Source organism: Eumetopias jubatus, unplaced genomic scaffold (assembly GCF_037043125.1).
Source record: "Eumetopias jubatus isolate StellerSeaLion01/CBP00866 unplaced genomic scaffold, mEumJub1_p1.0 scaffold_4, whole genome shotgun sequence".
NCBI classification, from domain to species: Eukaryota; Metazoa; Chordata; class Mammalia; order Carnivora; family Otariidae; genus Eumetopias; species Eumetopias jubatus.
This window is the reverse complement of record NW_028274810.1, coordinates 81,694,973-81,718,441: the sequence shown is the minus strand read 5'-3', so window position 1 is coordinate 81,718,441 and position 23,469 is coordinate 81,694,973. Positions and strand designations below refer to the sequence as shown.

Here is a 23,469-nt window from a genome sequence, read left to right as displayed (position 1 = left end):
ACCGTTTAAAACCTCTAAATTTTGGCATGGTTTTTATGCAGCAAAGATTTACTGACTGACATAACCATATCATTCAAATATTATATGTACCTACTTATTTTTGGTGTGTCATTGAAAGAGGTGTGTGGAAATCTCCAACTGTAATTATGAATTTGCTCTAAAATTCTGTCAATTTTCCTTTATATATTTCAAACCTATATTATTAGGTACATAGAAGTTTATGACTATTATATATTTTTGATGGATTTTTGCTACACCAGATTTTAGAGGTTAGTACTTACTACTTTTTCAAAGTTTTGTTTCATACCAGGGATGAGTGATACCTTTCTAGCTATGTCTTTAGGGAGGCAGACGAAGATATTCAAGTCTAAGTTTATAGAAAGCCTGTAATTAAACTTTTTTTTTTACTTAAATAATATGAAAGTCTCTTTCCTTTGATTAGCAGTTTTATTCAGTTATATTTACTATGGTTACACATATATTTGCACTTAGATTTGCTACCTTATTTTGTGTTTTCTGTTTACCATGATTTTTTTTCCTCCTTCAATGTTTCTATTGGATTAATTGAGTTCTCTTTATCTTTATTTTTGATTATGGACTTAGAACTTAAACATACTGTGGTTATCCATAATTTCAAAAAACTATCCATAAATTTAAGCTTTATTTTTAATTTATATATTTAACTAACATAGAGGGTTAATCAATATCTATGCTTCTCCTCAACAAGCAAGGGTCCTGAGTTCATTTTTTTTTCTTCCAACGCCATTTATTTGTCTAGTTGTGTGTTATATTTTTAAATTTACTATGGTCAGTATTGTTTAGATTTACTACCCTATTTTACTGATTTCTTAGCTCATTGTTACTTTTTGCGTCTGAACCATTCTACCTGTATTCATTTTTTTCTTAATGATTGTGGTAGATATTTCCATTCTTTACCAATATTAGATTTTATTTTTATTTCCTGAGCATACAAAAAAATTCTTGTGGGATTCTATTTATACGAAATATCCAGAACGGTCAATTTCATAGAGACATGAACTAGATTGGTGGTTGCCTAGAACTGTGTGTTGGGGGGAGGGCCTGGAAGAAATGGAAGCTGACTGCTAATGGGTAAAGTGTTTCATTTTGAGGTGTCAAAAATCTTCTAAATTTGTCTAATGGCTGCAACACTTTGAATACACTAGAAATCACTGAAGTGCTTTAAATGGATGAGTTGCATGCTACATGAACTCTATCCCAATAAAGCTGTTATTATAAAAAAGCCAGCAAAGGGTCACATCTTGAGAAGCCAAGTACGACACCAAGTCCTAGAGGGAAGCATGAGGCTAAGGATAGGAGCAAAGCCAAGAAGGCTGGAGCCATGTAGACACAGAAACAGCCAGAGATGAGGAACTAGGGCTGGAGCAAAGCAGAGACGTTCCGGAGCAGGATCAAAGCTAAAGTCCACTTTTATAGGGGGCTGGTTGTTTGGTGTGTGGGTAGGTCAGCTCAACTCAGAGATAATGAATTTCTCAAGGTATCGGGGCAGCTAATTCTAGGGCTGCAGCTTCTTTCTTTCTCACTAACAATCCATACTGTGGATTCTCTACCCTCACCTTATGAGAAGTGGGGGAGAAGCTGACCTTTTCTCCATAGACTACTAAATATTTGTTGGTAGCACTAGTGCCAGAAGCAGTAGTGGTACTAGCAGTACTAGTAAAAATAATAACTCCCATTGGGCAGTTACTCTGTGCCAGGCATAGTTCTAAAGTGCTTTACATTATTAATCCATTTAGTTCCTCACAATAAATCCATAGTATAAGTAATATTATTATCTTTATTTTACAGATGAGAAAATTGAGCCATGGGACAGTTAAATATCTTGTCCTAGGTCAGATGCTTTTTGAGTGGAGAGTTTGTTTTTGGTCTTAGTAAGGATCACTTGGTGAAGCCAATTCCCATTTTCTGTCAAGGTGTCACACTGGAATGAAGTTCAGCACACAGGACCTTGAGCACATCTGCACTCCAGTAGGGCTAGGTTGGTGTGCAAGCCCACCTCTCCTTGAGGTTCCAGAACTTCCTCCTTCTAATGATCAGTGTGCCACTTCCAGACAATACCAGTTAGAAAAAAGGAAGACAAAGATACACGTGGTTACCATGGCGATTTGTAGCCCAGACCTAAGAGTAGGACAGAGAATTTCTCTAGAACAATCATTCATTCATATAAACAAACATTCACCAAATGACCTCTTACTTTATGGGCAGGGACTGGGAAGATAGGGAGGCATAAGATAAAGGCTACGTTTTGGAGGAACTTCAGGCCCATAAAGGCATGGCTCTGTGCAATTACCTTCACATATTGGGGGTGGTCCTTCAAACTGCAGGTAAGTTCCAAGTTTGCAGGTCAGGATTTCATTACCTACTAAGGTAAAGCCAGGGAGGCACCTGTAGCGAACGATGTCACCTGCCAAAGAGAGACCAACATGGGGATTCCCTGGAGAAGTCTGGAGGGGGCTCCCCTTAGTCCTTAAACCCACTTCCAGGCAAGTCAATCAGTGGTGGGTTGTGTTCTTTTCAGACTTAAATAATCAGGTCAGCTCCAATCAAATGACCCAGAAAGCTGCTACCTGCTTCTCACAGCTCAGCCTTGAGCTTCTACATTCCAGGAACTTTTTATAATGTCTCACGTGGATTTATTTCTCAAAAACATACTGACTTGAATCACAGAAGAAAACTGCCTTCCTGTCTCCTCTGCCTAGTGATGGCTAAAAGGAAGTGTTTGTATTTTTGGAGCAGACTCAGTTGACAGAACATCAGCCATCTTGCACTGGGCCTACCGTTTCTCTCCATGGACGGGAGAGAGAGATGCACTTTGCTGGCCAGCCCCACCCTGACCTGGCCCCTCCTCGCCTGCCCAGTCCTTGCTGGTTTGGGGGGGGGGTACCTATGTTGAATTCTTCATTCTCTGTGACAACTTCGGCGTTGGGGAGGATGGTGGGAGGAGGGCATTTGGTGAGTGGATAAGCTGAAAAGACAGAAGCAGACAAATTGGTGTAAGAGCATCATTCTCCGGGCCTGTTGTCATTCACCTGTTCAATACTTCACCTTCTCATTCCTCATTCACTCACACAGATACTAGTGACTTGATCTGCACACAGGGCAAGTTTAGCCAAGTACTGTTTTGCTTATCTGCTGTCATCCTTTTCTTTTTGTTTGTTTTTGATGCAAAAGCCAGGAGCCATATAGTAACACCAACGATAAAGGAGAGAGAATCTAAGAAGTCAGCAATAGTCACTAGCATTGAAGGGAATGGGAGAGAAGCATTTCCCAAGCACCTACTATATGTGAGGCACTTTCACACGCTGTCACCTTTAATTCTCATGATGGCTGATCCCCCTGCGAGGTGTTCTTACTTTCTTTATGAGAAAGCTGAGATTCGAAAAGCTTCACTTACTTCTCCAAGGTCACACAGGAAGTGAGTGCCATAGGACTTGAATCCAGGTCTGGCTGCTCTCAAGTCCCACATTCTTTCCATAGCATCTAAGTACCAAGTGTAGCTCATGCGAATGCCCACTAAAGCCAGCTAGTTTCCCTTTTGACCCTTGGCCAAACATCTCTGGCTTCAGTGGATTTTCTACACTGGAAAACATTCCTCTGGGCAGAGACTGGACTGTGTATGGATGGTGTTACCAAGACAAAGCTCAGTGTGGGCTCATAGCTTGGTTTCCATTCACTACCTGGCATGTACTATGTAAGTGCAAGCTGCTGTTGCCATTGCTACTGCTGTTATTAGTGATATAACACTTCCATACATCATCCCAAACCCCACTATGTTTTTTGTTCTTACAAAGAACATTCTCTCAAAGAAAGTTACAAATGTAATGCACTGTCATTAGAGAAAATATGAGATTTTCTACAAAAACAGTAGGAAGAAAATTAAACTCATCTACCAGCCTTTTGGAGATAACCACTGTTAACCCTGTACTGTGAATTCTTAGCGTATACACGTTCTGCATATCTATTTTTCTCTTACAAACTTTACATCGATCCTTGTGCACTTACTATTATACTGCAAGAATTTTCCGATGTAATTAAATTTCTAAAAAAATGATTGAAATGACTTCATAAGGATTGTCATGACTGACTAGAATTTAATAGATGCTCTATTATTAACTGTAAAGGTTTCCAAAGTTTCGCAATTTAAAATAAAACTATGATAAACATCTTTCTCTATACATGCATCTTTTATGAATTTTTTTCTTCCTTTTTTAAAACTAGGAATGATTGCTGGGTCATAGGGTAGTTCTATTTTTAACTTTTTCTGGAACCTCCATGCTGTTCTCCAGACTGGCTGCACCAGTTTGCATTCCCACCAACAGTGCAAGAGGGTTCCCCTTTCCCTGCATCCTCACCAACACTTGTTGTTTCCTTTGTTGCTGATTTTAGCCATTCTGACAAGTGTGAGGTGGTATCTCATTGTAGCTTTTTTTCTTCTTTACCAGGTGATTTTTTTAAATTTAATTTTATTTTGTTATATTAATCACCATACAATACATCATTAGTTTTTGATGTGGTGATCCACGATTCATTGTTTGTGCATAACACCCAGTGCTCCATGCAGTACGTGCCCTCCTTAATACCCATCACCAGGCTAACCCCTCCCCCCACCCCTCTCCCCTCTAAAACCCTCCATTTGTTTCTCAGAGTCCATCGTCTCTCATGGTTCATCTCTCCCTCCAATTCCCCCCCCTTCATTTTTCCCTTCCTTCCCCTAATGTCCTCCCTGCTATTCCTTATGTTCCACAAATAAGGGAAACCATATGATAATTGACTTTCTCTGCTTGACTTATTTCACTCAGCATCATCTCCTCCAGTCCCATCCATGTGGATGTAAAAGTTGGGTATTGATTTGTATTTCCCTGATGATGAGTGATGCTGAGCATCTTTTCATGTGTCTGTTGGTTATCTAGATGTCTCCTTTGGAAAAATGTCTTTTCATGTCTTCTTCCCATTTTTTAACTGGATTATTTGTTTTCTATGTATTGAGTTTTATAAGTTCTTTGTATAGTTTTCGATCTAGAAATAGCACTACTAGGTATTTACCCAAAGGATACAAAAATACTAATTTGAAGGGATATATGCACCCCAATGTTTATAGCAGCATTATCAACAATAGCCAAATTATGGAAATAGCCCAAATGTCCATCGACTGGTGAATAGATAAAGATGTGGCATATATATATATATGGTGTGTGTGTGTGTGTGTGTGTGTGTGTATACACTATATATAGTATATATATGTGGTATATATAATATTCCACTACAGTGGAATATTACCCAGCCATCAAAAAGAATGAAATCTTGCCATTTGCAATGACATGGATGGAGGTAGAGAGTATTATGCTAAGCAAAATAAATCAGATAAAGGCAAACACCAGATGATTTCACTCATATATGGAATTTAAGAAACAAGACAAATGAACATAGGTTTAAAAAAAGAGCAAAACTAAGAAACAGACTCTTAAGTATAGAGAACAAACTGATGGTTACCAGAGGGGAGGTGGGTGGGGGCAATGGGTTAAATAGGTGATGCGGATTAAGGTATACACCTGTGATGAGCACCAGGTGATGTATGGAAGTGCTGTATCACTAAATTCTACACTTGAAACTAATATTACACTGCATGTTAACTAACTGTAATTTAAATAAAAAATTGAAAAAAATAGGAATGATTAAATTGTATGACCTTTGTAAAGTACAAGCATCTCCTACTGAACATCAGTAACCCACTTCCAGAAATCAGAAACTCCGTGTAAGGATGTTAACTAGGAGCCTATTTCCCAGGACTTCAAGTGGGAAAAAATTACAGTGGGTAATCCCAAATCCAGAAAGTATTTAAAATAATGAGATACATATATATATGCAACAAACCATAATGCTAGAAGTTAAATACTTGAAACATTACTGCTTGACCACCCAAGAATGACTATGGCTGTAACAAAACAGCGGCTCTATGCATTGTAGCACATGCACTTTGCATACCGTAGCACACCATGCGAGCCTTCTCAGCATGATGCATCGAGAAACCCTAGCCAGAAAACAAGGGTAATGTGGGCATGTGTTCAGGATGGCACTGTGGGGGGTACAGTATGGTTCACAATGAACATCACATTATCATAACCTCTCAGAACCAGCAGCAATGCAGATACACATTCCAAATGTTCACCTGGGATCCTGACATTTTACCAATTGCAGTTGGAATGTAACCTGAGAATTTCCCTGCATATAGTTTTATTAAAAATGTTGTATTATATTTTGATGATTTAACCAATTTTTTTCTATAGATGTGTTGTCTGAAAAATGTTGTATTGAGAGACACAGAAGCTTCAGGAAATGTAGGTATTAAAACCAAGAGGCACTCTTGAGGTAACCACGAAGTTTTAACTGTGATTTAACAGAAACCAGGGAGGACCATGCCTGCATTGGATGTATGCTTCCATTTTTCTCTCCAGGAAAATGGCTATAACTGATGTCAGCAACAGAGTGGCAGTTTTTCCAACACTGGGTACTATCATTCTTCCATCCAATTCATTTAATGATTGTGGAGGCCTTAGCCTGGGTCAGGCACTGTGTTAGGCACTGAGGATGCAAGAGGAAACAAAACACAGTCCTTGCCCTCATGGAACTCAGAGCCAATTGGGGGAAGCAGTCATCAATTCTAATCGTTGTCAATTTGATAAAACAACAAAAAAGGTAGTATTTCTTTTTTCTTAAATTGACATTTGATAATAAGTTAAACATTTTTTTTTCATAGAGTAATAGACTATTTGGATTTTTCTTCTTAACCTTCTATTAGTCCTTTGCCCCTATTTTTCTTACAAATTTGAAGAACCTGGTGCATATTTAAGATTGATTTCTGGGGGCGCCTGGGTGGCTCAGTCACTTAAGCATCTGATTCTTGATTTTGGCTCAGGTCATGGTCTCAGGGTTGTGAGGTAGGGCCCAGCACTGGGCATGGAGCCTGCTTAAGATTCTCTCTCTCTTCCTCTCCCCCTACCCTCCTCTCCCTCTCTTAAAAAGAAAAGACTGACTTCTGCCGGTTAAATATATTTTCACAGTTTATCCTCTGCTTATATTTATCTAGGGCACTCTTTGGATTTGTAGATGCATGAAGTTTCTGCTCATTCTGCTTAGCCAATTCTTTCTTTTTTTTAAAAAAAGATTTTATTTATTTGTGAGAGAGAGTGAGCTTGAGTTGGGGATGGGGCAGAGGGAAAGGGAGAAGCAGACTCCCCCCTGAGCAGGGAGCCTGACACAGGGCTCGATCCCGGGATCCTGGGATCATGACCTGAGCCGAAGGAAGACACTTAACTGACTAAGCCACCCAGGCATCCCTCTGCTTAGCCAATTCTTAACGTTTTCCTTTATAAAGTTTTTTTTAAATTTGATATCTTTCAATCTCGGCCACGTGCATATCTTTAAAGTATATTTTCCAGGTAGGGAATTGAATAAAGGGTACAAACTTCCAGTTATAAGATGAATAAGTACTGGGGATATCATGTGTTACATGATGTTAACACTGCTGTTTGGTATATTTGAACGTTGTTAAGAGAGAGCAGATCTTAAGAGTTCTCATCACAAGGGAAAAGTTCCCTTTTTTGGGGTATCTATATGAGATGATGGCTGTTAACTGAATTTACTGTGGTGATTTTTTCACAATATATGTAAGTCATGTCATTATGTTGTATCCCTAGACTTACACAGTGCTGTATGCCAACTGTATCTCAATAAAACTGAAAAAATAAAGGGTCTCAAATTCTGAAAAAAATATCCTCTTAGACACACTTAACTTTCAGGAAAAAAAAATCAGTAAAAAGAAACCTCCACTTCAACACAGCCTGAGTGTTTAATATATTGTGGTTGCTAGTTTGATTGGGGTAGATTTCCCATTATATTTTTTAAAAAACTACACATTTCTGCTCAATGCAGAGAGCTGGTGGAATACTAAAAAACAATAAAATGGAAACTCTCCAAGTCCCACCAGCACCCAGGCACAACTATTGCTAGTCTTTTGGTGCATGACCTTCGGTGTTTTATAGACAATCCCTCCCTCCTCCCCCCAGAGCACACACTGTATCTACCATGTTATTGCTAAAGAACTCGAGGGCGGGGGGACATTCGGGACTCCTCCACTTCACTTTGTCCCTACTCCCCTTGCTCCCCTTGGCGGTGAGGCCCTGATGCAGCGTAGGCAGACTCCAGTACTGGTTAACATGTTAACTGGTGGGGCGGGCTCGTTGCGCTATGTCAAGTGGCAGCCAACTGGGCAACAGCCATTGTAGGTCACGGTTTTACCGTTTCATTCTGGGCTGCCCGTATTTTTGTTCCTATAGTTTCCTTTTCTTTAAGGAGTTCTGGTCCGTTTTAGTGGAAAATGGTATTTGAAACCAGAATCCGGAGCTAGGTGTGTTCATTGCTATTGAGGAGTCATTGCTTCCAAGCCCTCTTAGTGGAAAGAGCTAAGGAACACATGTACGTGTGCACACCCACGTTTATACCCAGATCTCCTTCTGTATCTGTGTGTACATATTGAAAACCATAGCTCAAACTCAGACCTCCAATTCCAATCCAGTTCCCTGGGTATATTCTAATTTTTGCTCTTGCCACATTTCTAACCCTCTTCTCTTAGTGAGACACCTACCTTTGATTGTCCTTAATCTATTAACTTACTTACCCATAGGGAATCAAGTCCCCATCTCTACTGCCACTCCTCCCTTACGTGAATTCCCTGCTCTCCCACCTTGGAGTCTGATGGATCCTCTGTGTGGATGCCTTCTCACTCTGCTGGGGCTCTTACCCTACACGGATGTTCCGTCAGTTTGCTCAGAGCCTTGATACCCCAGGCCAGCCCGGTCTCTGTACAGATGTCGCCCCTCAGTGTGGACCCCCTCTCTCCTCTTTGCTTCTCTCCTCTTTGCTTTTCCCACTTTGCTTCATCCCATTTAACAGCTTTGGGACTGAATTTTTCAGGAAGGGAAGAGAAGACATTTAGATCCCCTTTTAGTTATCTCTTATTTGGAGTCCATGTTGTCTAGACTTTTATGCTGGAAGCAGATGCTTTCCAAAATTTATTTCTATTTCCTAAACTACATGTTTCCAAGGACATTTTTCTCTGTAATTCAAGTCTGATTATCTCATTAAGAAAATACTGTAGAATCTTGTTCACAGCTGTCCTTAAGGTACTTTTCATTTCTACTTACTAGTCCTTATATGAGAAGAAATTCATTTAAAGCTAATGTTTGCCTACAGAATGCCAGACATTCTTTCTCGCATACCAGTCCCTACTCCCCAGTCTCCACAAATCTACCTCCTTCTTTTTCTTTAGTTCTTATTGCAAATATTGCCTTTTGACAGGTCTTCCACAATTATTCTACATGAAGCAGAGTTCCTCATCTTTTTGTCTATCTTATTTGTTTCCTTCATAGCAACTTATTACAAATTGCAAAGATTTCATCTGTCTCTTTATTTGTTTGTTATCTTTCTCTCCTCAGAGGAAGAAAGCTCTATGGGGAGCAGATATTTCACAGAGCAAGAAAGCATGAATAGTTAATGAAGATATGAAAGGATGCTCACCTCATCATTAACATAAGAGTGAAATGCTATTTCATGCATCCACCGTATTGGCAAAAATTTAAAAATCTGATAAAATCCAGTGTCTGTAAGATGGAGCCAGGAATAAAGTCAAGCTCCAGTTCAAATACATGTAATGCTCTGCAAACTGTAACATGGAGGATTACTCTTTAGATGGGACACAAGCCCACAGAGAACTTTCTTTAAGTTTTTCAATGCTGTTTCCACTGTAACAAAAATGAGGAAGTATCCAGATCCATAACTTTGGACTTTTAGAAGAAAACTGGCTGGCTGTCGAGAAGGACAAGCCCACCCTGAATTGTTCATGCTCCTCCTGCTTGAATTCTCCATGACTTCACTTGTGCACAGTACTTCCTGTGAGGTCAGCAGAGACCCTGGATTCCTTTGGAGTGGGACAACCCTCTAGAAGGTGCTAAGGGACAAGCTGGGGAACAAGTAAGTGGGTTACCCAGCCAGTGAGTTGATGTGAATGAGTGGAATGAGAAGCCTCATCCTGCTGCCTCTAAGCTTGGACTCGGCACCAAGATCAGTGCCGTGTACCTCTCTACCCTAATAGTGTAGAGGTCTGTGCTGGGGGATTTCACGTAGGTTAACACATTTAACTCTTATAACTCTGAGGACACTGAGGCTGAGAAGCTATGTAACTCATTCAGAATCATGAGACTGGGAATGGTGGAACCAGGGATCAAGCGCGGCCCTGACTTGAGAGCATGGTGCTTCCCTCCCCTGCCAGGCTTCCATACTGACCAGAGAAGGCGATGGCGAAGATCCCACCCATGGCTGCATCATGGTGGAACTTAAGCAGGACCTGGTTGGACGAGCTGTGCAATGTTTTCTTGGCCAAGCTCCGGCTGAAGACTCCAAGCTGTGGAGCTGTCTGCTGGGCCCCATCCCTGCACGTAGGAAAGAATGTTCTGGTATGTCGCAAGTCACCATGGCTGCTTGCTTTGCCTCTACCATCAGTGGCCTTAACAGTCACCTGGAGGGGGAGGCTATGACTCTACTTGTGCCCAACACTGTCTTTCTCCAATGCCCTGTGCACCTCCGTCTAATCTCTCCCAACTCAGTTTGCCAACAGAGCTGATAGAGTTGGCAAAACACCCACTGACTCCTCGTTCACCTGATTCTTCACCAGCCTCTGTAATGGGCTCCTGGGGGCAACAGTCTCAGCTGAGAAGCAGGAGCCACTGGGCAGGTTCTCTCTGGGCAGAAGTAGGATGCGGCTGAGGAAGAGTTCATGCTGCTCTCCATGCCAGCCCCACTTCCTTGTCTCCAAGCAGACACACACCCATGTTGCCTTTCTAGGCAAAGGATTTCTTTCCCGGAAACGTATCTAGTCCCTCCTATCTGTTCTTAATCATTGCCTGGAAAGGAAACTGGGAATTAACCCAGGGTAGTCTGATTACAGTTATCCAGCCCTGGGAATTTTGGGAAGAGACTCTCACTATCCCCTGTTGATTCCCAGAATGGCAGTAACCCCTAAACAAAAGAATCCTTAAATTATATATTTGTCCAAAGGCCCAGTGGTTTGGGAAGAACTGTCTAAGAGACTACACTTATTGGCTCATAACTCGTACTCCCATTTTAAAGTCACTTCAAGATATTCTAACTCTATCACTCAGAGTGGAACTGTCAACTTGGTAACCACTAGGCTCCATGTGGCTCTTTATATTTAAATTAATTAAAATTAAATAAAGTTTAAAAAATCAGTTCCTCAGTCACTCTAGTCACATTTAAGCACTCATGGCCACCTGTAGCCGCTGGCTACCGTACTGGCCAGCACAGATAGAGAATGTTTCCACTACTGCACAACGTTGTATTGGACAATACTGTTTAGCATGAGATGACCAGTGGGACTTTACGGAATTCCACCCCAAAACTGGGTAGCTTATCCTAGGTAAATGTAGAATTTTGGCTTGGACTCTGGAAAAAGTGAGAAAAGTCTGTGTATCTGCGACCATTCCTATCCACACACCCACCCATTGGTACTCTGACCCCTAGGAGCACTCTGGGCTGGAAACCACTGTCCTCCCATTCCTCTCCCTTCAAGGGGTCACAGAGGGTAATTGAAACTGAGCCCTCATTTACTATGTTTATTTGAAAGCCAGGAAGCTGACCACCATTGAAAACCATTCAGCTCTTGGTTTCCTGAACCAAAAGCTGAGTAACCCAGTTTAAAGCCCAGCTAATGCCCCTTTCTAATTGGCTGTCGACATGGCAGCTGGCCCTACCAGACGGTGATGAAGTCTCCGGAGGGCTCTGTCTGCAGCAGGCTGAGGTTGAGGCGGATGCCATGACCAATGGGCACGGTGATCAGCCAGACACAGTCCTGGGAGCTGGAGTATGGACTGGGGAAGCCAGGAGAGTACACAGTGCCATTGGAGGAGGTGATGTTCCCACCACAGGGGACTGCCAGGGAGGGAACATAAACACAGATGAGTGTGGGAGATCACCCCCCGCCTGAAAATTCCCTTATGATTCCCTTACGAAGTGCCAGCACCCAGCACAAATTATTCTGCTCCAGGAGGTCAGGCAGGATGGGGAGAGGTGATGCGGCTGAGGATGACTGTGCGTGGTTTCCCCCACCAACCCCAGCACACCACTCCCCATCCAGCCCCTGATCTTCAGTGCAGGTGCCTCTGTGGGCCAGCCTCAGTCCCCAGCCCCCCTCTTCTTCCTGTGGATAGGACCTGCCCAGAAAGAAGGACACACTAAAGCACTCCTCTCTCCTTTCCTAGGAATGGAGTGGAGGACACATGTCAGGATCAGGGCTGTAGTACTTTTGCTGGGATGAGCTAAGAAAATAGGAAACTATCTCTTTCTCTCTTCTTATTTGCTCTAAGATTCTTACAGTGGTACTTTTTTTTAAACTTTCTTTCTTTTTCTTAAGATTTTTTTAAAAAAACTATTTATTTGAGAGAGAACAAGAGCGCGAGAAAGAGAGCACGAGCAGGTGGGGGGAGAGGGAGAAGCAGACTCCCAACTGAGCAGGGAGCCTGATGTGGGACTCGATCCCAGGACCCTGGGATCATGACCTGAGCTGAAGGCAGACACTTAACTGACTGAGCCACTCAGGTACCCAGAGTGGTACTTTTGGTCTTGACCTAAGAGATAAGGATTCTTGTGGTGAAGCTAAGGTTGGGTTCAAATCATGGCTAAACCTTAATTAGATGACCTTAGACAGTAGTTTACTCTCTTTCTTCACCTGTAAAATGGAAATAAGAGCACCCACCTTGTAGGACTGTGGCGGCCGTTAGGTGAACTGATGGATGCAAAATGTCCAACCTGGCACTTAGCTCACAGAGAAGACATTTGCTGCCTAGATATGATCCTCTCTCCCTATTTTCCTGTCCCCCAAAAGTGACACCCAATTTTAGGCTCATTCTCATCTAGGCTTTGGGTAGGGGGATGGAGAGGCCTTGAAATCTCCATAATGTTCCAATTTAGTCATCAGGGAGGAGAAAAAAAGGGCAAACAAACAAACCCTGGTCCAGAATAATGAGTGTATTTGGCTGGCACAGGGAAACAAGCAGACGTCTGGATGGGGGCAGACCAGAGTGAAGAGAAAGAATCCCAATGCCTCCAGGCAGAAGATATGCGTCCTGAAAGGGGTATGCATGGACATACCATTCCTCCTACACACACTGCACATCCACTCAGTGTCAGGGTCAGGCACAGCCTGGGGAGACCAAGGGGAGCAAAGATACCAAGCACGTGGTTTTGTTCTGTAGCACTCACAGCCCACTGGGATACAGCTAAGTAAACCGATCTCTGTAGATGCCAGCCCGGGGGTGGGGGGAACACATCAACCTGGAATGCTACAGGAGCAACAGGGGGCACCCCTCACCCAGGCTGGTGAGGGTAGGGAAGGATTCTTGGTATTGTTCCCATTTAGACAAGGCTGAGTAGACAAGGCTAAGTAGACAAGGCAAGAGAGAAGAGCGATGTTCCATGAGGGAGGGACAGCATGTGCTAAGAACCAGAGGCAAGGGAACATGGCACACTGGGACCACTAAAGCACTTCAGCTTAGCTGGACATAAAATCTGTGAGAGTGGAGAATACTGGGAGGTATGCAGGGACCAGGCCCAGAGGGACATGGTGTGCTACACGAAGGGGTTTGGAATTTACCCCAACAGAGATGGGGATGCCCTGTTGGCTTCTGAGCAGGGCAGGGTCTGGAGTGTGTTGATGGTTTGGAAGGCTCACACTGGCTATGCTGTGAAAAATGGTTTGAATAATGCAGGACCAAAGACTGGGAGACCAGCGAGGAGCCTCATCCGAGTGGTGGCAGGGTAAAAGCAGAGGCAGTGCAGAGAAAGAAGTGGATGCATTTGGAAGGTAATCAGGATGTAGAATTATCAAGACTCAGTGAATTAAGTCAGATAGGCGAGAGGGAGGTGCCAAGTAAGGGCAGAGTAACCAGGTGACTAGAGGTGCCCTTCACTAATGAGGACTTCCGTTGAATGGCAGAAAGATGATGACTTTACTTTTGAATATATTAGGATTTAGATGCCTCTGGTAAGTGAAGCTCTTTAGTAAGGAATTGGATATACAGGTGTAAGTCTTAGGAAAGAGATAAAATTACAGTCTTCCCTTCTGACGGGGTTGGATCTTCCCAAGGGCTGAGTAGGTATTCCCTTGGCTGTGGCTTACATCTCTTCCAGGTCCTCCCAAGCTTGGCCCAGAGGTCTGTCCCCAAGACTCTTTCCCTGGATAGGCTGGGTCCCTTCCATATGAAAACAGGATGGACAGGGTTTGCCTGGACTCCCCAGCATGGGTGATTCCATGGAGCACAGGAGTACTCTGAATCAGTCTCCTTAGGAAGAATCACCAGGGATGAGGGAGGGACATACCTTCACACCTGGGCAGGGGGTGGTCCCAGTTCCGGTTGGTGCCATGTTGACATGTGAGGACGGGGTGGCCAATCAGTTGATATCCTGGGAGGCACTCGAAGGTCACTGATTGCCCAACATTGTAGCCAGCTCCCCTCACAATGCCATTGGCAAAGGGCTCTGGGTCTGGGCACTCTTGAAGTTCATAGGCTGGAAAAGATCAGGAGAGAAGGTCACTTTATTCTCTCTGGACATTTTCTCCTCAACCAGAGTATAGGAGCAGCAGAGAGTTAACATAATGTGAAGCACCAAGACTTGGACTCAGATGGACCCTTGTCATTTACCAGTTGTTGGCTTTGGGCTAGACATTAAACTTTTCTATGCCTCAGGTTTCTTATATAGAAAACCATTATTGTGAGGATTAAGTGGGCTAATATATGCATAGCTCTTTGCATAGTCCTGGCACAAAGTAAGAGCTCAATAAATGTTATCTGTTGTTACTGTCTCCATGGGAAAAGGAGTCTCAAGGAAGACAAGGCTAGACTGAAGCCTTATTTGCTGAGCACCTGCTTGGGGCTGGGCACTGACCTCAGTTCTTTCATGTGGATCGTCTCATTTAACCATGACAACCATGTTCTGGATCACAAATACAGAAAGCAGTCAGGGGAGGACTTGGGTGGGGTCTTTCTGACTCTGAGAAACTACAACCTTTCAAGATGGAGGAACTTGGGGGGAGTAAGCCAAGTCTGCGGCTGGGAGAGAAACTTTTCAGAGGGAATCACTGGATGACAAAAGGAATGTGTATGCCTGTAAGATAAGGAAGCCTCTCCAAAGAGAAAGAAAGCTGCTTCCCTGAGAATGGTGAGCCCAACTCGAAAAGGAGACACCTTCATGGAAGGACCAGAGACCTGTCTGACAGGGAGAGGTCGCCGCGGGGTTTGCTGAGCACGTGTACAGAGCACAGACTCCGATTAATCGGATCCACAGGAAAAAGGAACAGCTGCTGTGGCCAGAGTCAGGCCCTTCCTACACAGGAAATTGGCAGTGGGTAGACAGAGCGTTCTGACAGTGGAAATTCTCAGTGGGAGTTGAGATCAAATGAATGCTCCATGGAAGTGGATGCATTCATTACATGTAATAACAATATAAATAACAATGATCATGAAGCTGACATTTCCGAAGACCTCCCTCTGGGATGGCACCTGTGCTGTGTATTTCCATTCACTGTCTCACTGACGGAGGCCTCAGTGGAAGGAACTGGGCAGGTTTCACTGGGAAATCATCAGGGTCACTGGGTGTGTCAAAAAAACCAAGCAGCTATTGTGGGAGCGGGTAGGCTGGTCAGCCAAAAGAGACACGTGGCCCTGTCAGCAGCAGGGGGTTTGGGTGATTCGGCAAATAAAGGCCTTAGTGTAAGAGAGGGGAGCTACTGCCCAGGGAGCTGACTGAATGGATGGGCTGGGCCTCTAACGAGAAGCCTCAGGGGGAAGCCATGGACCCCGTGATGGTGAGGAACCAGAAGAGAGTGGCTGCACGTCAGAAGCCAGGAGCAGCCTGAGGGAGAGTCTCTCTCTCTTTTGAAGATTTTATTTATTATTTGACAGAAAGAGACACAGAGAGAGAAGGAACACAAGCAGGGGGAGTGGAAGAGGGAGAAGCAGGCTTCCCGCTGAGCAGGGAGCCCGATGCGGGGCTCGATCCCAGCACCCTGGGATCACGACCTGAGCCGAAGGCAGACGCTTAATGACTGAGCCACCCAGGCATCCCTGAGGGAGTCTCTTACAGGAATTGTCTCAGGCAGAAGGAGCTGGGCTTTTTAGAAAAAAGAGACACTTAAGTGAGAGAACCTGGACTGCTTTCAAACAGAAAAATCTCAGAGCCTGTTTACCAGAAGAAGCTTCAATCGGAGAGGTTGGGCACTACAGGCAGAAATGAACCCTAAAGGTCAGAATCATTAGTTTTCCTAACGAAGCGCTCCTGGGTTTGTCCCACATGGAGACACTACAGTGGGAATAGATAAAATTTTTAATAAAGTGCCACAACTGCAAATATTAATATTAAAATGATTAAAATATTCGTATTATTAAAATATGAATAATGATGCCTAACATTTTGGAACAATTATGTATCTTGTCATTTTGCTAAGTTCTTTATAAACATGATCTCCTGAAAAGTTTTAATGATATAAGTTAAGCCTGTCCAACTGAGAGGCCCGGGAAGAGTGGCTTAAGCTGTTAGTAGCAATTTTATGGGAATATTTACCTGAGAGGAGAAAGGAAAACTCCAGCCTAGGAAGTTCAGAGTGTCTAACAGGAGGGATTTTGAGAAAAAGTAAGGAGTTGGATTTCCTCAGAGAAAGTCGTGGGGCTACAGGGAGATGGGCCTGCTCCATACAAAATGCCTCAGTGGGGACAGGTGGCCCTTTCAGAAACGGGTCTTCTCATAAGGGAAAACCTGGGGTGAGTGGTCAGAGCTTGTGTATAAGGTACAGCTCCATGGGGCTAAGGAAGGTGTAAGTAGAGAATGTGGGCCTGTTGGGCAGGGAGAACTATTCGGGCCTGACATAAATTAGGAGGCCTTGGCAGGAGGACCTGGGCCTCTGACACTAGAGACAACCCCTTCCCAGAGGGTGGGACCACCACAGACGAGAAGCTTAACGGAAGCTGAGGTCAAGTCTGAAGGGGAGCAACTGCCCTGATACCAAGAGTGGGCTCACAGGCATCATTAGGTCTGTGGAGCTCAGGCAGGCACTGAGGGAGTAGCTGGGCCTGAGGGAAGCCTCAAGGGGAACATCCACCAAGTCATGAAGGTAAAATGTGAGCGGGAGGAGGTGGGCCCACCAGAGAGTAGACACCTCTGGGCCTGTCATTCAGTTGGACCAGTGGAGGTGTTGGGCCTTCAAAGGCATACTTAGAAACCTGTTGCCCTTGTGCCTTGCTTCCCCCTAACAAGGGAAAATCCTCGGAGGAGGAGTGGGCCTCTGCACATGTGAAGCTCCAGTGTGAGTAATGGGCATATCACAGAGAGAACGGCTGGCCCAGGGTGTTGGCCTGTGTCTTGGAAGCCTCAGTGAGTGTGAGAGGGGCTGAGCTTGAGACCAGGGCTCTGTGGAAGTAGGTAGGTCTCTTCTACGGGGAGAAGTCAGCGAAGTCCAAGGGACTCGGGGACAACTCTTATAGAGACAAGCGGGCTTATCACATGGGGAACGCAGTGAGTGTCTGGTCCCATCGTGTGGACTCAGTGGGCAGGCCTCCATCATAGGGGTGAAGGCACAATGTGTATGGGTAGGCCCCTGAGAAGCTGTCCCTGTCACAATGGTGGTGTCATCAGTACTTGCATTTAACCAACATGAGGAGCCCTGGGGAGAGCATGTGGGCCTGTCAGAGGTGTTATGGGTTGAATTATGTCCCCTGCCCAAATCCATATGTTGAAGTCCTAACCTCTAGTACCTCAGAATATGACCTTATTTGGAGAGAGGATCTTTGCCATTTTACCTAAATTGAAATGAGGTCATTACAGAGGGCCTTAATCCAATTTCACTGGTGTCCTTACAGAAAGGGGAAACTTGGAGACATACAAGGATTTGAAGCCAGAGATGGGGGGTGATGTTTCTATAAGCCAAGGAATTCCAGACTGCCAGCAAACCGGCAGAAGCAAGGACAGAGGCCTGGAAGAGACTCTCCCTCACAGCCCTCAGAAGGAACCAACCCTGTTCACACCCTGATTTTGGGACTTCAGCCTTCAGAACAGAGGAATTCTTAATCTCAGGAAACAAACTGAGGGTTGCTGGAGTGGGGGTGGGGTGGGAGGGATGGGGTGCCTGGGTGATAGACACTGGGGAGGGTATGTGCTATGGTGAGTGCTGTGAATTGTGCAAGACTGTTGAATCACAGATCTGTACCTCTGAAACAAATAATGCAATATATGTTAAGGAAAAAAAAGAAGATAGCAGGCGTGGAAGAATGAAGGGGGGGAAATCGGAGGGGGAGATGAACCATGAGAGACGATGGACTCTGAAAAACAAACTGAGGGTTCTAGAGGGGAGGGGCGTGGGGGACGGGTTAGCCTGGTGATGGGTATTAAAGAGGGCACGTTCTGCATGGAGCACTGGGTGTTATGCACAAACAATGAATCATGGAACACTACATCAAAAACTAATGATGTAATGTATGGTGATTAACATAACAATAAAAAAATTTAAAGAAAAAATGTGAGAGAAGAAATGTGTGTTGTTTAAGCCCTCCAGGCTTTGGTAACAAAGTACCTTCCCTCCCCCTCTCTCTTTCTTTTTAACAAAGTGTGTTTGATAACTGTTAATATAATTAAAAATTAACTTTAAAAAAGAAAAGTGCAAAAGCAGTATTTATAGTATTATCCAATTTTGGTTAATGTATAATAATATAGTTACATCAACATATGCACAGAAAAAATGGGAAAAACAAACTTAAAAAAAGTTGGTTCTCTCTGCATAAGGTGGGGTAGGAGATGGGATTATGGGAAAATTTTGACTTTCTATGATGTACTCACAAAAACATCTGTAATGCTTTAATCTTTTATAAGCATGTATTAGATTGGAGAAAAGTCCAAAATTATGAAAAAAAAAAAGTCAGTGGAAGAATCTTGAAAAAGAGCTTAGCACAAATGGTTCAGTCAGTCACTAGGGAGGCATCCAAGGGAAACGTTGGGCCTACCTAGGGCTACTGTGTATAGTGGCACAGATCAGGTACAAGTGGCCCAGACACAGGTGATGGCCCCTCACACAGGGAAAGGGAGTGGATAGGGCTGTTTCCAGGGGAAGTGTGCCAGGAGGAGCGGGGCCTATCACAGGATTTCACCTCAGTAATGCAGAGCCCCACTAAGCATAGTCAGGAAACCCTCAGTGGGAGTTAATGGGCTTGTCTCATTGCGAAGGCTCAGTGGGCGCTCCAGGGTTGTTACCGGAATCCTCCATCATGTGATAGGAGGAGCTCTGCCGTGGGTGATTGGGCTTGACACACAGGGGAGGACCCAGAGGGACTAAGTAAGCCCATCAAGGCTGCGGGGAAGTGGCCGGCTGGCCACTCAGGGATGCCCGATGGGAACGCTCAGGGAAAACTGTTGGCGGTTGGGCCTGGACAGAAGGGAGCCTTCAGCAGTGCTGTTGGGCCTTAGCCCTGGAAAAGACTTGTCAAAGGGGGTTGGATATCTTCATGGGGCCGGAGAGACATGCCACCAAAGGGGAGCCTGCATCGATAGGCCTGCCCCCGATCCCTCAAAGCCCTTCCAGTGTTCTCTCTTTCCCTACGTGGAAGGCTGGGAAGATGATGGTTGTATATAAGAGAAGGGGATGGGCAGGAGCCAAAGGGGAATCCTGGTCCTTACCCTGGTACTCCAGTTTGAATCCTGGTCGGTTCTGGGAGTGGTCGCTGTGGAAATACACAGTGGTCTCGTGGGACGTGGAGAGCAGGGAGCCTGGAAGCTCACTGCCACTGAATCTGCCCATCATGCGGCTGGTCTCGTAGGGGCCATTCCGGATTTCTATGAAGTCATGGTTGGGCTCGGTGGAGAAGTTCAGGAACTGGATGTGAGCTCCTGGGAGCAAGACAGAGGCAGACAGTGCCCAAAGCAATAGAGTCCTGCTTCAAATGTGTGGCCCCTTGGAAGCTTTTCCTGCCAGACCTCACACGTTCCTACTACTGGCTTCCCACTCAACCGAGATTCCCAGAACACAATTCGGGGAGACACCATCCAGTCCAGATGTCTTAGGAGGATTGAACTTAAAAATGTATTATTCATTCAGAATGAAGGGCATCAATCATTCCAGAGCTCCATCCCGTGTCCATTTTATTTTACTGAAAACAAAGCTCAGGGCTAACATTTGATTTGTAGTTCCTAGGCCTACTATCAATACAAAGATAGCTTTGCTAAAATAAACTTTTTACTTGAAAATATCACCACTTAAAAATAACTATACCCAATCGAAAGACATGAACTTCAATACTGGTATCTTCTAGAACACTTCCAGATTTCTGAATTGAACGGATGTGGAAAGAACTGGGTATGACCACTGCCATCTAGTGGTAACAGCTTGTAAATGCAGAGGTTCTTTACACACTGAAACCAGGGGCCATATTCGGGTCCTTACTGGAGTCCAACATTCACTTGAAAGCAAGATCTTTCTTCTGTGATTGCACCCTGCAGGGGGCTTATTCTCCAAAGGCTGAATAAGCACCCAGGCCTTAGAGTTAGAGAGCTCTGGTGACTGAACATCAGGACTTACAAGAAGAGTGATGTACCTTCCACTTAAACGTCTGTTTTCCTTTGGATGTTGTGCTCCCTCCATCTATCATCTGAGATTCTTGTGGCCTATACCTGGATGCAGAGCTCCCCTTCCCTCAATCTCTAAAATCTGGAGTTTCCCAAGGCTGCCAAAGTCCTCATCATTTTGTACCCTGATCATCTGTCCCCAGGTTCCTCCAGAAGATGGTACTAAGTATAAGACTCCATCCTTTGAAGGGTCACCAATGTCTCTCCTCCCCTCAGAACAGATTTAAAGCAGGCCAGTTGGATCCCTTTCTCCTGAAAGCCCCTTCTCCCATCAGAAGACCCAGTCCAGGCTGAACAGTACAGAATAAAAAGAGGTGGCTTTCATTCCTGAGGTCACAGATTGGGAGATCACAGGCTTGTGCAGGAGCGATCCCCTCAGGACATCCTTTCCCTGGGAGCAGGGCAGTGACTCAGGCAAGGTGATCCATCAGGTCCACGTCACCACAAATCTTTCATCTCTTCAACAGAGATGCTGGGGTTAAATTATTTTCCCAGTCAGGAATGAATCATCAGCAATTAAATTTTGTGCCCAGACCGATGTCCTCCACACCCCATCAACCCCCGTGCCTGGCATACTCCATCTCCACAAAAAAAAATCTCCCACTCTTTAAGACCAGCCAGAATGTGTGTATAAAGAACGCAAACTCTATATCATATTGACCTTGGCTGTATAATTTAATTAGGATGAGAAATTGGATATTGAAGTTAAAAGCACAACTTGAGGTCCAGTCTCTGTAAAAGACTTTTTTTTTTCTTTTTCAACCACCCCTGAGTAATTTCTCATTCCACAATCCTGAATTTTAGCTTACTACTCAGGTAATAGTAAGGGCAATCCCTAAGATTATTTTCCCTATATTTTATGTTACCAAAGCATTCATTCCTAGCATTCTTAACGGATCTGCACAATTGTATGAGAGGTCAACAGATGAGGAAGTAGAGACGGGCCTGCCTCCGTCAAAAGGTTGGGCTGAAGGGTCATCTGGGGCCTGGGCGTGCAGACTTACCAAAGCCCACGGGCAGCGCTATCTTCCAGGAGCAGTCCATGTTGCTGGGGTAGTTGCCAGGGAAGCCGGGGCTCAGGATCACCCCCTCCATCTCTTCCACTGTGCCCCCACACTGCGCTGTGACAATGAGACCAGACAGAGGGTTAGGACAGCATGGAGGAGAGCATGGGGCCATGGCAGCATTTGGATGCTCCCTTAGAGCAGCAGTTTCTGATCCCTTCCCAAGTCATTAACCCTTTTGAGAATCCAAAGGAACCAGCAGTTCATCTCCCCTAAACGACTGCACACATGGGCGAAACTGAGTACGGATGTAAGTTCAGGAAGGGCTGCTCAGCATCCTGGCACTGCCCAGCCGGCCACAAACCCGAGTTACGACTCTTGACCTTGAGCACGCCCTTCGCAGGTCAGTTCCCTTAGTGAGGTCATGCAGCAGAAGTGGTCTGCTCCAAGAGGAGTGTGACTGTTTCTTATGCTATGCCTCAAATCTCCCTCCATCACTGTCCAATCAACTCTTCCAAGACTGAAGAGAAAGGATGAAAGGAGGAGACTGGCATGTACTGAGTCCCCACTCTGTGCCTGGCACCACACCGGACTCTTTGCAAATATACATCCCATAGGGTTGGGTGGTCAGCAGACGAGCCCTACCGGGGCCCACCCTCAGCCAAAATGATGGTGATTAGCATTCCATGGGGAGCCAACCATGAGGGGCTGGGGCATCTGACACTCCAACTGAGGTGACTTCAGAGTCACCTAAGATGCAGGGCTGGAGGGTGAATACAGCCTGGTCAGTGGACATCAATTCTTTTCTTTCACAGCTTTCAGGAAACGGTCCTGTGAGCTACAAGGGATTAGCTGGGAGAAAGAGGCGGAGGGGAGGGATCTGCAGGGTCCAAGTGAAGGCCTTTGGGGAGAGGGCGACAAACAGAACTGTGCCCGGGTTCAGAGTGGGGGGAGCTCTGGAACTGACCGCCGGGGTCACCATTCCAACGCTTTCACTTCCTGTGTGACTTTGGGTGAATCTAAACCCCTCCAAACCTCAGTTTCCCTCACCTATAAAATGGAGCCGACTACAGCACCTATGTCACGGGATGGTCCTTACGTTACAGCAGGAAGGCCTGCGTGTCACTTAGAACAGGGGCCGATGCACACAGTAACCGGGTGACAGGCACTCTATCAGCAGTAGCTGCTCCTAACATGAGTGGTTTCCCCAGCAGGAACTTTGTAATATGGAGTTGGAATGAGGGGAGTGCCTTGGCCTGCCCCGCCACATTTCTGACTGCAGGGCAGGCAACCAAACCCTAGTCCCTGGTGAAATCTCAGAAGGGAAATGCCACTATGCCCAAGGGATGCTCCCTTCACTCACTTCGCTTCTTATCCCAAGGTCAGCCTTGATTTGCACTTTATAGTTGGCGAGGCATCAGAGAAAAGTAGGTTTCCGTCCCTGATGGTGCCAATCACTTTTTAATCCTAAAAAGCCTTAGTTTTCCCATTTGCAAACATGAGGGCAATACCTCCCCTGAAGCGCTGCTGTGAACAAACAGGTAGCGCCGTAACTTGCGTATAGTAGACGCTCAATAAATGTTGCATCCCCCTCCCGCAACCCAACCGAGCTAAGCCCTTGTTTCACCTGTAGCCAACCCCCCCCCACCCCCCGCCCCGCACCATTTCTCTAGTGGCGGATTTTACCCGTCTGTCC

The 23,469-nt window shown here is 45.0% G+C and overlaps 1 protein-coding gene across 2 annotated transcripts in view; it reads right to left on the bottom strand.

Moving 5' to 3' along the window:
* CSMD2 (CUB and Sushi multiple domains 2) overlaps nucleotides 1-23,469 on the bottom strand; it is a 588,524-nt gene that overhangs the window by 67,699 nt on the left and 497,356 nt on the right. For both annotated transcript variants that reach the window (XM_088023017.1, XM_028113838.2), the window contains exons 40-46: nucleotides 21,774-21,890; nucleotides 19,825-20,034; nucleotides 14,485-14,673; nucleotides 11,862-12,039; nucleotides 10,378-10,523; nucleotides 2,924-3,004; nucleotides 2,330-2,443 (exon numbers count right to left, since the gene is read on the bottom strand). In XM_088023017.1, the coding sequence (XP_087879143.1) occupies nucleotides 2,330-2,443; nucleotides 2,924-3,004; nucleotides 10,378-10,523; nucleotides 11,862-12,039; nucleotides 14,485-14,673; nucleotides 19,825-20,034; nucleotides 21,774-21,890 (1,035 nt within the window). The remainder of the gene's footprint in view (nucleotides 1-2,329; nucleotides 2,444-2,923; nucleotides 3,005-10,377; nucleotides 10,524-11,861; nucleotides 12,040-14,484; nucleotides 14,674-19,824; nucleotides 20,035-21,773; nucleotides 21,891-23,469) is intronic.